The sequence below is a fragment of the Bufo bufo genome, chromosome 2 (assembly GCF_905171765.1).
Source record: "Bufo bufo chromosome 2, aBufBuf1.1, whole genome shotgun sequence".
NCBI classification, from domain to species: domain Eukaryota; kingdom Metazoa; phylum Chordata; class Amphibia; order Anura; family Bufonidae; genus Bufo; species Bufo bufo.
Window position 1 is genome coordinate 606,370,656 of NC_053390.1, and position 16,319 is coordinate 606,386,974.

General features: G+C 40.2%; 1 protein-coding gene across 7 annotated transcripts in view; it reads right to left on the minus strand.

Annotated features, from left to right (window-relative positions):
• PRDM5 (PR/SET domain 5) overlaps positions 1 to 16,319 on the minus strand; it is a 284,272-nt gene that overhangs the window by 125,528 nt on the left and 142,425 nt on the right. For all 7 annotated transcript variants that reach the window (XM_040418393.1, XM_040418396.1, XM_040418395.1 and 4 more), the window contains 3 exons: positions 15,666 to 15,750; positions 15,034 to 15,191; positions 602 to 695 (listed from right to left, as the gene is read on the minus strand). In XM_040418393.1, coding sequence (XP_040274327.1) covers positions 602 to 695; positions 15,034 to 15,191; positions 15,666 to 15,750 — 337 coding nt within the window. The remainder of the gene's footprint in view (positions 1 to 601; positions 696 to 15,033; positions 15,192 to 15,665; positions 15,751 to 16,319) is intronic.

A 16,319-nucleotide genomic window follows, 5' to 3' on the forward strand; every position in this document is an offset into this window, starting at 1 on the left:
ATGAAACGTGTAGTTCCAAGTTTAATCAGCACAATATTTTTAAATATATGTACTCATCAAAATGAGAAGGACGTTCCTCAATTGTCAGACACTCCAAAATAGGTTAGAAGTCTGCTATATCTGTGTGGAACAAGCACAAAACGTCATGTTTTTCCCACAATGATAGCCATCAAAATGTTATATTATTCCAAAACCTGTGGCTACATGAAGAAATGCATTTGAGGAAAATGAGTGAAAAATCCACCCTAAATGTATCAGTTACAGCTTATTTGGGAAGTGTTCCCTCTATTGTTACAGTGACACAGCTGAATGAACCACACATCCCATGATATTCAATGTGCTTTCCCTGACTAAAGCAAATACCAGCATTGAGAGGAAAAAGGCAGAAAGGTCCGTCCATTCTTCGTCCTTTGGCCATGTCTTCAGTTAAAGCCTGCTGCTTTATTCTACATTGTTATTTGCCATTATGCCATGTAATTAATCTTTTTACTTTCAGTAATATATGGGGTAATAGAAGAGAGCAATTCCAATCAGGTTAAAAGAAAAGAAGATATACACATGTAAATTAATGGTGTCCTTTTGCCCTTAAATTAACACTTACTGTTGTGTATTAGCAGGTGCCTTTGCAGTGAGAAGGGAGTGCGGAACAAAGCCTTACATTCCTCGCACTGGAATGGTCTCTCCTCTGAATGTGTCTGTAAAGAGGGTAAAAAAGAGAAGGGTCTGGGTAAAAAGATCACGCAAATTAATTAAGCCTAATTACAATGATAACAGAGGAAACAAGTAACCCTTACAAAATAGGATTTGGGGAGACTAAAGAGAAGTTCCGGAAACATTTCACAATATCTAGATTTAACAGTCTCATAAAGAATCTTGATTACTATGATAATTTGTCCATTCTTGAAATGCATACAGAATAATTCAGTTAAAAAAGAAACACAAATAGGACACAAATCATAAAAAAATATATAAAAAAATAGAATATCATAGCATAATATTATATGACTTTTTCTGGTCTTGGCAAGAAACAAACATACACATTTTAAAACAAAGTGTTTGAACAATCCGCTCTCCATATATCATATTAGAAAATATGGAGAGAAGAGAGCATTAGGTGCTTTATTAACAAGGTTACTGCAAGGATGTAATCCTCTTCTCTGTGCCGGACTATGACTCTTTCTCACGTGTTTACCCCAGTGATAGATTCTGACCTTATCGGGTGATAGCAGAAGGACACCCTGTCATTAGCTAGTCACTGGGGAGCCTCCTGGCAGAAAACAGTTCAAAGTGGACAGCCCCTTTAATAAATGTTATTATTTTATGATTTTCCATCTGTTTTACTAAAGAACATAAAACACGAGCAGTAGCACATTCTGAATAGTATTTATATCTTGGATTATCTGACAACATGGACATGAAATTATAAGTGGGGTTAAACGTTACATTGCTTTGATACTATGCAGGCTGAAACACTGTATATACAAACGGTATACTCACATCGAATAGAGATAGATAGATGATAGATAGATAGATAGATAGATAGATAGATAGATAGATAGATAGATATAGACTACAAATATATATATATATATATATATATATATATATATATATATGTGATAGACTATATAGATGATTGATAGATAGATAGATAGATAGATAGATAGATAGATAGACATAGACTACAAATAGAAAGATATATATATATATATATATATATATATATGAGATAGACTAGATAGATGATAGATAGATGATAGATATATTGATAGATAGATGATTGATAGATAGATAGATGATAGATAGATAGATGATAGATAGATAGATAGATAGATAGATAGATAGATAGATAGATAGATAGATAGATAGATAGCAAGCAAGAAAAATTCCACGGCACCTCCAAGGCGTAAAATAATTTCAGACTTTATTCACCAGACACGCAACGTTTCGATCCACTTCCTGGGATCTTTCTCAAGCAGTCACTGCTTGAGAAAGATCCCAGGAAGTGGATCGAAACGTCGCGTGTCTGGTGAATAAAGTCTGAAATTATTTTACGTCTTGGAGGTGCCGTGGAATTTTTCTTGCTTATTATCTGAAGGGGGATCGCCTTCACAGCCACTGGCACTCCGCCATACTTGATTTATAGCTTTGCTGCCCAATTTATATTTTTTCTAGATAGATAGATAGATAGATCTACTTGAATGCATACATCAGTCATGGTAACATTTCAGAGGAAATTAAGTCATAAGAAATGTCTGTTGAGAGGCCTTCATAACTGTCACTATATATCTGACATGTTATTGTAGATATCAATCACTATGTAATAGAATAAGTTTATTCAAATAGAACAGTAGACTTTTTGTCAGGATAATGCAGGTTTCCAGGCTAAGAAACAGTAAAACACCAGCAGAGGCATGATTTATGACTACTTCTATAACATAGGAAGAAATCATGTTGTAATTCTTTTCCATATGGCGTACAGAAGCATCTAATGTGTAAGAATCTCATAGCATATCTCAGACAAAGGTAAACCTCTCCATACCATGGAAGAAACTGCCTACATGACTTCAGTAACCTCTCTTTGCACAGCTGTTGGATATGTGGCAAGCAGATATAGACACAAAGGCTGCAGAAGAAAACAATTATCATTAGCCATGCGCTTGGCTGAACTGACCCTCTGCAACGGTCCACTTATTAGAAAGCCTGGGAAGTTCTGTATTACAAGGTGTGGGAAACGGAGAAAATGATAGGAACTAGGGATCAAAGAATAAACGAGTGCAGCATCAAAGTACCATCTAAAAATATGCCAAGAAAACCCATGCCACTAACAGAACGCTTGTGATTACTGATTCTAGTGGAGTGATGATACATCTATAGGTTAGCAGCACTTCTCCAACCCCATTTTTCCTATCCTCAGAACACCCTAACCCATGAGTTTGGGACCTTTTGGCTCCATTAACTTCAATACGGAAAAAGGGAGCAGTAAAAAATAAAAAATTGTAAGCATGTTTTCTAAACTATTATTTAAAAAAATCTATGACCGTAAGTCAACATTTTGTCACTTCAAATTATTATCAATCCTATCGGCTACTTTCACACTAGCGTTTTTTGCGGATCCATCATGGATCTGCAAAAGCGCTTCCGTTACAATAATACAACTGCATGCATGATTGGATCCGGTTGCATTTTGTCTTCTATAGCCATGACGGATCCGTCTTGAACACTATTGAAATTCAATGGGGGACGGATCAGTTTTCCAGATCTGTTGTGCCAGATTGTGTCAGAAAAAACAGATCCGTCCCCATTGACTTACATTGTGTGCCAGGACGGATCCGTTTGACTCTGCTTCGTCAGGCGGACAGCAAAACGCTGCAGGCAGCGTTTTGGTGTCCGCCTCCAGAGCGGAATGGAGACGGAACTGATGCAAACTGATGCATTCTGAGCGGATCCTTTTCCATTCAGAATGCATTAGGGCAAAACTGATCCGTTTTGGACCGCTTGTGAGAGCCCTGAACGGATCTCACAAACGGAAAGCCAAAACACTAGTGTGAAAATAGCCTTATTTGAATTGAGTACTGAAAAAAAACTGTTTAAAACTTGGATCCAAATTCGGCTCCGAGGTACCAGTCGTAACTGAAGCCGATCGCGTTCGGATCCAAGTTTTAAACTGTTTTTTCAGTTTAAAAACAAATATCGAAGTTATTCAACAAAGTCTCGTGAATAACTGACTTCGCTTTAGCGAAGAGATTTCGGATCTAGGATCCCCACTCCCTATCACCCCACTTCCCTACAGAAAGGGTGTGTTTAGTATTGCATCTAAACAATTTAATAATATTGTTTAGCTGCAATATTGATGGCCAGTCCTCAAGATAGGTCATCAGCATTAAATCAGTCGGGGTCTGACTCCCAGCACCCCTACCAATCAGCTTTTTAATGAGGCAGCGGTGCTCGGGTCCTCCTCACATAACAGCGCCATACATTGCATAGTGGTTGTGCTTGGAATCGCAGCTCAGGCACATTCACTTGAATGGGACTAAGCTGCACATAGGACATGTGACTGATGACCGTGACATCACCGGCCTAGGAAGGGGCTGCAGCTCTTCTGAGGATAGGTCATCAATATTGTATACTTGGAACCCCACTTTAAAAGAGGATGAGCTACAATGCACGACCCAACCCATGGATATCATTGTACTGTAAAGCTGCAAATACGCATCTGCAATCTCCTATGCACTCTTTTTCTATGGTTGGTATAGAAAATAATCATGTATAAATATTCTAGGACTGGGTATGAAGCTTATATACATACTACATTGTGATAAATGTTAATACAGAAAGCATCTCAGAGTGAAAGTTTACCTACAAACAGATAAACGTCACATTTCAGGAGCCTATAGACACAGGATCCACATACGAAAACTATGAGCCTTATAAAAACACTCAATTTAGGGCACGTTCAGACATGGTGGATACAGCTGAACATTTTCCACCCAGATTTGGAGGCAAAAAATCCAGAGCCTATTACAGTAACATCGAATTGGGTGGGATTTTAACAAATCTTAAATCTATCCATAACAAATCTGCAACAAAATCTGTGATAATCTGCATAAAAAAATCTGCTACAAAATATTCGAATTTTTCCATTTTGCGTGAACATACTCTTAGGTTATATTCACATGCGTCAGATTTGATCAAGACTTCAGTTTCGATCCCCTTTTGAAATCTGATGACAATCCACTACCAATGCAACTGAATGTGGTTTTCACAACCCCAATTCCATCCATGGGAAAAAATGCATTTTAATCCATGGCAAATAAATAATGTCACTCATTTGCCCCAGATTCTGCGTGGAAAAGGTTAAGCCCCATTGACTATGTGTGCAGCGAGCAGCAGAGGAGGCACAGTGAGGAAGGTACGAGTGGTGTTTGTGTCCTGAGAGGGGTAGTAGTACTTCCAGTTCTCAGTAGCAATCCCAAATTTAGCGCTACCAAGGACCGTGAAGTGACTGGAGGACGCACCCTTTCATCCTTCAGGGCACATCCTGGTATTGGGACTCCTGGTAATTAGGGTTCCCTTGATGTTAATTAGATGCAGGATGCAAGGCAGGATTGCAGGTCTAGGGGCCAGTGAATGTATAGTGGAGTCAATAACCAGTCCCATTGGTTGCAGCAAATATAGTCTCTTTAGTCTGAGTTGATGATGAGGGTTGCAGTACAGGCAGCAGCAATAGCATAATTCAGAGGTATTTCACAGGCAGTATATTTAGTTAGGAGCAATGTTGGAAGTAGTAGTACTCCCAGACTCTCTCACTCAGTAAAGGCACTTTGCAAACACTCCAAATAACCATAGGCATGCTATCCTGTTCTCATAAACCCTTTTTGCAGTTTCCAAGCTGAGGGGTGCAGATTCAGGATCTGAATGGCCAATCCTTATCAAAATGTTGCATGTGCTTAAGCAATATTCTCTCTCCAAGGCAGCAACGTCCCTTGCCATAAATGGGCTGTACCTTAATAATGTTATCTTGCACAATGTCAATGTAGTGTTAGACCTTCTATGATGGCTTGTCTTCTTCTATCAGGAGTACTCTGGTGTTGAAGTTGTTTCTTAGGCAGGTGAAGCTTTAGAGATAAAGGTTCTCTGAGCCAGAGGACTCGTCTGCAGAGAATCTCTCTCTCAAGTCCTTCCTGCAGCTCTCCTCAGACTAGACTCCTAACCAGGAGGCAGATCTTAGTCCATCACCCTGGCAACCTAACCAGTAAACCAATTTTAACCACATAACTGCATACACATTTGTCATTGGATTTTTACAATGCATAGAAAAATTACTGCTTTAACAATAAATCATAGTATTTAACTTGGTAACTTTGAATTCACTTTTGCAGCAGTATTAACCCCTTCACGACTGCAATCCGTCTATATACGTGCTAGATGCACATACCCCGTGCAGCTACCACGTGTATAGACGTCATGGCAGTTCTTTAATCCAAGCGCTGCAAAGCGCTTGGATTAATGCTGGGTTCACACCAGGGCGTACTGAACGTACGCTCTGTATGCGTGATTCTATGGGCGTTTACAATCGCGCCGCGGCGACAAGCGAACGCCCATTGTCGCGCGTTCACGGAAGTCTATGTATGGGAACGCGCGACACTACGCCCCAAAGAAGCTCCTGAACTTCTTGGGGCGTCGGGCATTTTATAGCGCGATCGTACACACTGTAAAACGCCCAGGTGAGAACCATGCCGATAGGGAAGCATTGGTTTCTCCTTGTTGAGCGTTTTACAGCTCGTAGGAACGCGCTGTAAAACGCTCAGGTCTGAACCGGCTGTAAAGCTTCTGCCCCTGCCATGCTGCTGTCACGGACAGCATACAGTCTAGTAATGACGGCAAGGGACCAATAAGAGTGCAGACTAACCAATCGGATTGTGGCAGTGTTAAAATGCCGGTTTCAGGCTCTTATCTGCACTCTGCAGATCAGAGCCTGAAATCAGGTAATGTGTCCTGAAGCCCCCCGATCTGTGCCCCCTTCCTGTGCGCCTCCAACCCCCCACCACCACCCTGAGCCCTGCCTCTGCCATCGGTCCCCGCCCCCCTATCCATGTATCGTGCCCATAATGCGGTACACCCCCTCCCCGCCCAATACATTCATCCTGCCACGATCTGTGCCCCCTCAATGCTGGCCGTATCCCCCCCTTTTCCAGCACTGCCCCCGATGCGATCCCCCTGCTGTGTGTGATGGCGGCAGCTCCATTCCTGAGCCACCGCCATCAGCAGCGAGTGTCAGCTCTATGCTGACACTCTGCTGTAACCCCATAGATGCCGCGGCAGCGGCATCCATGGGGTTAATAAAGGGAGGGGGCTGCCTCTCTCAACCATCGGGGCTGCTGCGCTGCGATTGCAGCGCCCGATGGTTGCCATGGCAACCGGACGCTTTGCAAAGGCGTCTGGTGTTGCCACCTACAGGAAATCTGGTGGTAATATACTTTGCAATGCAAGAGCATTGCAAAGTATAGTACAGCCATCAGCCCCACTGGATCTTCAAGATCCAAGAGGGACTTGATAAAAAAAAAAGTGAAAATAATAAAGGTAAAAATAAATAAATAAAAATGTAAATTAAAAAAATTTATTGGCTTTTCCTATAAAAAAACGAGAAAAAAACCCCCAAAAAACCCCACACATATTAGGTAACACCGCGTCCGTAACGACCATCTCTATAAATATATCACATGATCAACCCCGTCCAATAAACACCCTAAAAAAATATATAAAAACTGTGTAAAAAAAAGCTATTTTTGTCACCTTACATCACAAAAAGTGCAACACCAAGCGATCAAAAAGGCGCATACACCCCAAAGTATTACCAATCAAACCGTTTCCTCATCCCACAAAAAATGAGCCCCTATTAAAGACAATCACCCAAAAAATAAAAAAGCTATGGCTCTCAGACTATGGAGACACTAAAACATAATTTTTTTAGTTTCAGAAATGCTATTATTTTGGATAACTTAAATAAATAAGAAAAAGTATACATATTGGGTATTGCCACGTCCGTAACGATCTGCTCTATAAAACTGTCACATGACCTAACCCTCAGATGAACGCTGTAAAATAAATAAATAAAAACTGTTCCAAAACAGCCAATTTTTAGGTCACCTTGCCCTATAATGTGTAATAATGAATGATCAAGAAATCCTATGTACCCAAAAATGGTACCAATTAAAATCTCAACTCTTTCTGCAAAAAACGAGCCCCTGCACAAGACGATCAGCAGAAAAATAAAAAACATATGGCGTTCAGAAAATGGACACACAAAAACATAATTTATTTTCCAAAAATGCCTTATTATGTAAAACTGAAACACACAAACAAAAAAAGTTGACATTTTTGATATCACTGCGTCCATAACAACCTGCTCTATAAAAATAGCACATGATCTACCATGTCGGATGAATCTTGTAAAAAATTTAAGATAACAAAACGGTGCCAAAACAGCAATTACCTTGCCTCACAAAAAACTTAATATAGAGCAATTAAAAATCAGATGTACCCCAAAATAGTACCAATAAAACTGACACCTCATCCCCTAGTTTCCAAAATAGGGTCAGTTTTTGGGAGTTTCTACTGTAGCGGTGCATCAGGGAGGCTTTAAATGGGACATGGCATCTAAAACCAGTCCAGAAAATCTGCCTTCCAAAAACCATGTGGCGCTCCTTTCCTTCTGTGCCCTGTCGTGCGCCCTTACATCAGTTTACGACCACATGTGGGGTGTTTCTGTAAACCACAGAATCAGGGTAATACATTTTGAGTTTTGTTTGGCTGTTAACCCTCAATGTGTTAAAGAAAAAAATGGAATAAAATGGAAAATCTGCCAAAAAAGTGAAATTTAGAAATTTCATTTCCATTTTCCTTTAATTCTTGTGGAGCACCTAAAGGGTTAACAAAGTTTGTAAAATGAGTTTTGAGTAACTTGAGGCGTGTAGTTTCTACAATGGGGTCATTTATGGAGGGTATCCACTATGTAAGCCCCACAAAGTGAGTTCAGACCTGAACTGGTCTATAAAAAGTGGGTTTTGGAAATTTTCTCAAAAATTTTAAGAATTGCTTCTAAACTTCTAAGCCTTGTAACGTCCTAAAAAAATAAAATTACATTTCCAAAATGATGCCAACATAAAGTAGACATATGGGGAATGTTAAGTAATAAATATTTTATGAGGTATCACTTTCTGTTTTAGAAGCAGAGAAATACAAGAAAATACACATCAGATTATTATCTGATGTGAACATAGTTGTAAACTGATATAAATTTATATTATTGAACCTTAATAGTACAGTCCTTCTTTAAGCTCTTACAGCATAAATGGCATTGTATGTACTGTGTATAACTAGCATTCCCTGCAGGGCCACCTATAGGCATGAGTCTCTTTCACTCAAGGGTGCATCTGCCGAAGTTATGTAGAGGCGCAGACCTCTAAATAACTTTGGCGCATCCAGTGCCAGTTCTAAATGTAAAACAGCTTCTGAGCTGTCTTACATTTAGACCTTTTTCTACGCCTAAAACAGGCAATGGTGAATGAGACGGGACTGCTGGTCCATCCCCTTCCCTGCCCATGCCACGCCCAAAATTTTAGACCTGGCGTGAGCAGAGCGAAGTCGCAGATAGCAGTTCAACTAACCATTGCACTGACATCTACTCCTGAAATACGCCTAATTTAGACATATTTCAGCATAGTAAATCACCCCTTAAGTTTATGCTCACTGATCAGCATGGCCAGTGTTGTCAGTGAACTCTCCCCCCTAAGTCCCAGCATGCTACAAGCAATGCAGGGAGGCAGGGGGAAGCTGTTATACAGTATATGGGGACATAACACTCCTATGAACGCTTGTTAGTGATTATCTGGCTGTGTAAAGGTTTGTTTGAAAGGACTGTCATAATTAGAAATGGCCTTGCGGTTCGCCCGGCGGTCGGTTCACAGCGAACTTTGCGTGTTCGCGATTCGCCAAACATGCAAACATATGGAGATATTTGCGTCCGCCATATTCTTTCACATTGTGAAGAACTTTGACCCATGACACATCCATCAGGTGGTACAGGACAAGCAGTTGAGACATTTCAGCACATGGACATACCCCCTACCTTATAAATAGACCCGATCTGGCCGCCATTTTACATTCAGTCTTTTGTCAGTGTAGGGAGAGGTTGCTGTGTGGAGCAGGGACAGGCTGTTAGGGACAAAAACGCTATCAAATAGGTCCACAAAAGTCCTTTTAAGGACTGGTATAGGTGTACTATTGATAGGTGTGCAGTACAAAGGGGTATAATACACTTATAATGTACTTTCTAACATAGAAAGCATATTATAGTGGATTTATATTGTGCAGCAGTGGTGTGCGGTTCTGCAGTGATACTGCAGCTACACAGAGTGACAAACGCAATTAGAAAAAATAATTATAACTGGTGTGATATAACAGTCGCCCCCCCAAAAAAATGATAGAAGCGGGGTGTTATATACCAATAATATACTTTCTATATAGTGCATTTGGGTACTGCAGCATTTGTTTGCTGTTTTGCTGCGTTCCCTCTGCTACACACAGTGACAAACGGAATTGGAAAAAAGAATTATAACTGGTGTGATATACCAGTCGACCCCCAAAAAAACTGATTGAAGCGGGGTGTTATATACCAATATACTTTCTTTATAGTGCTTTTGGCTACTGTATAGTGCATTCGCGCATGCGCGTACGCGAAAATTATATTGCCGATATTTCGCAAGTAATGAATGGAGATCGCAAATTCGAATAATACATCTGGTGTGTCACTGTCCATGTTGTGGGACTATTTGTGCACTTCTAGTACCATATTTTCCAGCGCATAAGACGACTGGGCGTATAAGACGACCCCCAACTTTTCCAGTAAAAATATAGGGTTTGGGCTATACTCGCCGTATAAGACTACCCCTCTTCCAACGCTATTTACTTTGGCATCAAGATATGGTAATTGTTGTGCAATTTTCGTCTTTTGCCTCAGTACCATATTATGCCTTTCCAAGAGTCTAGTAGACCAGGATACAGCGGCCTTAAATCTGTTGCGGTGATCTGGGTTAGATTTGGCCCACTGAAGTGCAAACAAATGTATTTTATTTCATGTCAATACATAACCGTTTTGGCGATGGTCATTCAACATGACTGCTACATGTTTTTCGAGTTCTGGCCAATGTGGGGTGCCTCTTCTTAATGCACACTTACCCCTTTGCATACTCTTTAATAATTTTTATTTGTTATCCAGTCGCGAACCATCTTTTCTGTTACTCCATATTGCCTTGCAGCAGCACAGTTATTATGTTAAGTTTGAAACTGGCTTCATATTTCTTTCTTCTTGCTGGTAGAGCCATGATGGGGTCTTAACTGTTAGCCATTTGTATAATGTACTGTATGTACTGGTGCTGTACTGTATGAACCAGTACAGATACTGGTGCTGTACTGTATTCACCACCACATGTATCTGTTCCCCAGATAGACTCTGTTTTTTCACCACAGATAAGACGCACACCAAACTTCATTAGAGATCCGCCGTTCCAACATTAGAATTGGCTGAAGTGCAGATGCTCCTGCTTCCCCCTCCCTTCCCTCAGAATCGCCAATCCAACCCAGTACACAACAACCAGCCAATCACGGCATGCACACTGCATACAAAGCCTGCTTGGATAGGGTGGGTCAGCTCTCCCTGCCTGCCCAGCCCTCCCTGTCTTCAAGACGATCTGAGCGGTAGTTCGCAATCTGAAACTGCCGGCATGAGAAAACCACTGAGAGCAGGCAGGAGGGCTGGTTCAGGAGTGGCTGGCAGGGATGCATCGCATGGTGGCTCAGCTAGAGGGCGCCTGTCCCTGAAGCTGGAGAAGGACAGCTTCTCCCCATCCGGCTAGGAAGTAAGTTTCAGCACGCCGTATACCGGCATATAAGACGACACCCGGTGTATAAGACGACCCCCGACTTTTGAGAAGATTTTCATGTGTTAAAAAGTAGTCTTATACGCAGGAAAATACAGTAATTATTTCTTGGCTGCAAATATGAGCTGAAGGTTTTTCAGGTTCGCCTGCCATTAAAATGAATGGGACGCGCCGCGAACTTGCAGTTCGCGAACATTTGATCACGTTCGCGAAACGTCCCGTCAGATGTTCGTCAATCACTAGTCATAATGTTATCTTTACCTACATATACCCATGTTGTATCAAAAGATGAGATTAATTGGAAAATACATGTGTACAGAGTAAGCAATATACCTCTGTACGACTCTGAATGCAAAGAAGAAAAACTGTGGCAGGATCCACATTGCTTGTAGGGAAGAATATCTCTTACTCTCCATGTGCATATGGATCATGGAGATCACATCCTCTAAGCACTACCGTACAGGCTCCATGCAGACGACTGAGCCCTTATTTGCAGAGTGATTGCATGGCTATTTCTTGACTGTGATCCATTTACACTTGCACTTAAGGATATGTCCAGCCTTAGCAATACATTAGAAATTCTGGGTTAAAGTTTAAGAACTAGTGTGAAGCTACGTCAAGAAGTTGAGTAAAGTAAAGGAATAGAGTTATAGCAGACGAAAAATGTCTGTACAACGTGCTCACTGATATTGCTTGCATCAAAAGCAGGCCACATGTGTCTTTATTGCAAATGCTATAAATGAAAAACAGATGCATAAAACGTGTATTAATTTGGTTCTAAATATGCAAAGTGATAAACTAAGCAAAAATCTTTCTGGACTACATGTTTTCTTCTACACTAAATAAAATTGTTATCTGTGCGCATCACTAACGCCAAACAAAAAGTAATTTTTTTTTAAATGATGACGTAAAAGAAAATATTAATTCATAGTAACAGACTAATAGTGTAAGAAACCCATCAACTGGAAAAAAGGATTTGAGGCTGGTAAAATTATCCTTTAAAAAAGGTCAAAATGGTATAACAAATACAAAAAAAGTCATACTCACCACCAGTTCCCTGCCATTCCCATGTCGATGCTTCCTGAGTCCTCTGCTGGATTTCTGGTCTCTTTCAACACAAAAAATGTTCCTACTCAGCCAATCAGGCAGGTCAGTGCTGCAACCAGTGATTTGCTGGATGGCAGCATTTCATTTGAGTATCCAAGAGACTGGCAAGGGACCTGGGAAGCATCATAAGAGGAGCAGTGGGGATCAGTGAAGTGAATATGACTTATTTTAGGATTTTAAGCCATTCTGACCCTTAGAATTATTTTTTTTAAAAGACCATCTAGACAAACCGTTTAATGATACTATACATTTATTGAAGTTCATGTGTGGATTTAGGGTAGGCAAGCTTTTGGTTTAATGGTTCCCAGTGCAGCACATTCTATTGACATCCTCCCTTTAATTATGTAGCATATCATTAGATGCAAAGTGACTATTTCACTACCACGGCAGACTCCCTATGCATGTTTCTGCAAGGCACAGTGTTCTACATCATTTTACAGGCTCTCTGCAGCCGGGAAATAGCTGATTTTGAATGCAAAACATCATAAAAAAATTTGTATCGGATCAAAACTTTTTAGAAAATTCTGCGAACCATCTGAATCAAATTTTTTTTTAATTCGCTCATCTCTAATTATAATAACGGCAATATCTCTGAAAATGAATGTGACAATTAACAAGCTCTCCAAGTTTCGAATAAGTAATATACACATATTTTTTCAGATACAATGGATTAGTATTCTCCATAGGCCTTGATTTTTGATTGAATCTAAGTGAAATCTTCCATTAATGTTATAGGGATCCAATTTGGACACATCACAGGCCAAAGCTTTTAATTTAAATGCTTGCCATTTTTTATAATGTCCATTTTGATGATCCAGCTAATGCTCAGGTGACTCTGCATTAATCATTTTGTTTGTCTTCAGTGGTGAGCTCTGCAGTTTTCCTGCACCGACTATCATTGTCATTGCCTGCCCAAAATCTTTGCTTTCCAAAGATACAATAGAGGTAGCATGGTGTCAGAAAACGGAACCTCACTGCAATGAAAGAGCTGTATGCATGGACAGTCCATGGAGATGAACAGTCTCCATAAACTGCAGTACGGGCTTTGTTGGAGCCATTGTGTATGGTATATTCTGTACTATAAAACCAATATACATGTGGCTTCTGGTGGAGCATGGGACAATTCTTCTTCTGTTGGATTTGTACACAATCCAATATACCAAATTCCATATGCCTCTGTATAAACTTGGCCCCATGCTACAGAATGGGATCCCTTTAATGGCTACATACAAATTGGAGTCACAACACAGCTGCATGCGTGGTTCCTAAAGGAAACTTAAATGTGTGACATTTATGGGACCCACTACTTTCTCCAGAAAGAGACCCTATTTCACCCAGTTAGAAATGGAGAGGTGGCTGCACATGTATGTCTCTCTCCATTCACATCAATATCAATTCTGAAGATAGTCGTGTGTGCTGCATGGCCACCACTCCATTTCTGGTCGAGTACGACGGGGCCCCATTCTGGAGGTAAGAGCCCAAAGTTGGGACTCATACCTATTAAATATTTATGGTGTATCTTGTGGATGGAAATGCCCCTTTAAGTAAAACTTACTGGGAGTAACAAGCGGACTGACTCCCAACAAAACCTGATTTTTCTTTCAATATAATTAGAGATGAGCGAATCTATTTGCAGATTTGGAGATTCGTTCCGAATCTCAGATTTTTTTAGGCACCAAATCGAACCCATATCTTTTCAGGTTTGATTTGGATGAATCTTGTAAAACGGCGCCCAGCGTATAAATAAGTGTTCTGTCACCAGCAGGCAGGAGGAAATTGCAGTCAGTTGCGGACAAGCAATAACCGCGGTTTGCGGAGGCAAAGATAAGAGAACATAGTTAACCTGACGCTGTATCAGACAGTATATATTTTTTTTCATTACCAAAGTTTGACTATTATTTGGGGGGTGGGTGCAGCAGCAGTTCGCATAAGTGAGCGCGCATAAGTAATCAATAGTGGTAATTGCAGTCATTTGCGACCAAGCAATAACCGCAGTTTCCGGCAGCAGCGATAAAAGTAGATACAGTTACACCTGACGCCGTATCAGTCTGAGGGGATGGGCGAGGGAAAATGAAAAAATTCATAAAAAATTTATGAAACAAGATAAGAGCTTTTAATAAAAAATAAAATAAAAATAAGAATCTGTGTTTTAGAGGACTAGAGGAGGTTATATACCAATTCCCAGGGCAATTGGAGCAACTTTGGTTCTGGTCCGAATCTATTAGTTCCAAACCAAACTTTTTGAAAAATTCAGCGCATCCAAAAGGAACCTTTTGAAGAATCGCTCATCTCTAAATATAATAAAGCAAATATAAGTTGTGCATTTATTGCTATTGATTTGTAACATATATGAATGTTTGTTCTTCTTGCACAGATTCCGCGTTATATGACATGTGTGATCTATTATCTCCTTATAAACATGCTCATTTTCGGCATACTAACATAAAACATCAAAGGCTGTAAATTACCAGCGGTGCTTCTTTACCTTCTTGTGATTCTTGTAAACATTTCTGTGGGCAAATCCTTTCCCGCAGAGCTTGCACTGGTAAGGCTTGTCCTCGCTGTGGATTATTTTGTGTGCGGTCACTTGATCAAGTCGTTTGAAGGACTTACAGCAAACCTCGCAGGTGTAGGGGCGCTTCTCTGCAGAAAATGATTGGGGACATGTAATCTGTTGTTCATTGAAAAGGAGGTAGAAGATGAAAGGCAAACAGAGTCTGCTCCGGAGAGACTGTTGCATTTAAGTCAGTCCAATTAAGATTAGCCAATTAGAAGCATCTAATGCCCTTTTTAACATGATGGTTCATAGCGGATGGAATAGTGAGACACTGCCACATTCTTCACAATAATCTTCCCCAACCGACATCGCATTAACTAGCTTAAATCAAAAGAGAATGACTTCAAAGAAGCCTTACTACAAGATTATAAGTTGGAAGATGAGCAATGCGTTTTATGGATAACACAAGGAATTTCAAGAGCAATAATCTTCCAAAATACGGACTTTCTCATCCTCAGCCACAGTACTATACAGAAATATGGATTCTCTCCAGGCTGTTGCAAAGCAATACATACGCAGCATAAAATTTATAAAGCAATATATACGGTCCATCGTTTTACCTGAATGGGTTATCATATGGCGTCTAAGCTGGTTAGCGGATATAAATTTCTTGTCGCAGTCCTGACACTCATAGATCTCATGAACCTGCAAAATGAGTGTTCAACGATAATTAAAAATGTGATTGTTCTCACACTGCAAGTACAAAGTGCTGGAGATTCCTCTCTAAAAACGGATCTGATCCCTCACATGGCTGCCGCTTCCTCCAACATATCTAAATAAAGAACACTTAAATAATAAGATAGAAAAGAGGGTGTTAGGGTTTAAAAAAATTAAAGGTGAAAGTGCAATTTTTCATTAAGCTTTCTGTATCATTTCTTCAAGGTTTTCAAGATCTCTGCTTGCTGTCATTCAATAAACATCTTCATTGTTAACTTCCAGGTGCTAAAAAATCTGTCCTGTCATGTGAGGGACACACAAGTGCGTGGCTCCTTACAGGTACAGTAAAGTTATCATACCTGCATCTTGTAATTTTCCTGTGTCCATCACTGACTGGAAGAAAAAAGTGATGGTCCCCATTGAACAATAGCAAGCCGAGGTCTTGAAGTCCATGAGGAACCAATACAAAACTGTTGCATTATACAATAAACTTTACTGTATTTGCTGAAATCGTAATACCAATTTAACTAAGAATTCAAAATTTCAACAAGCATACA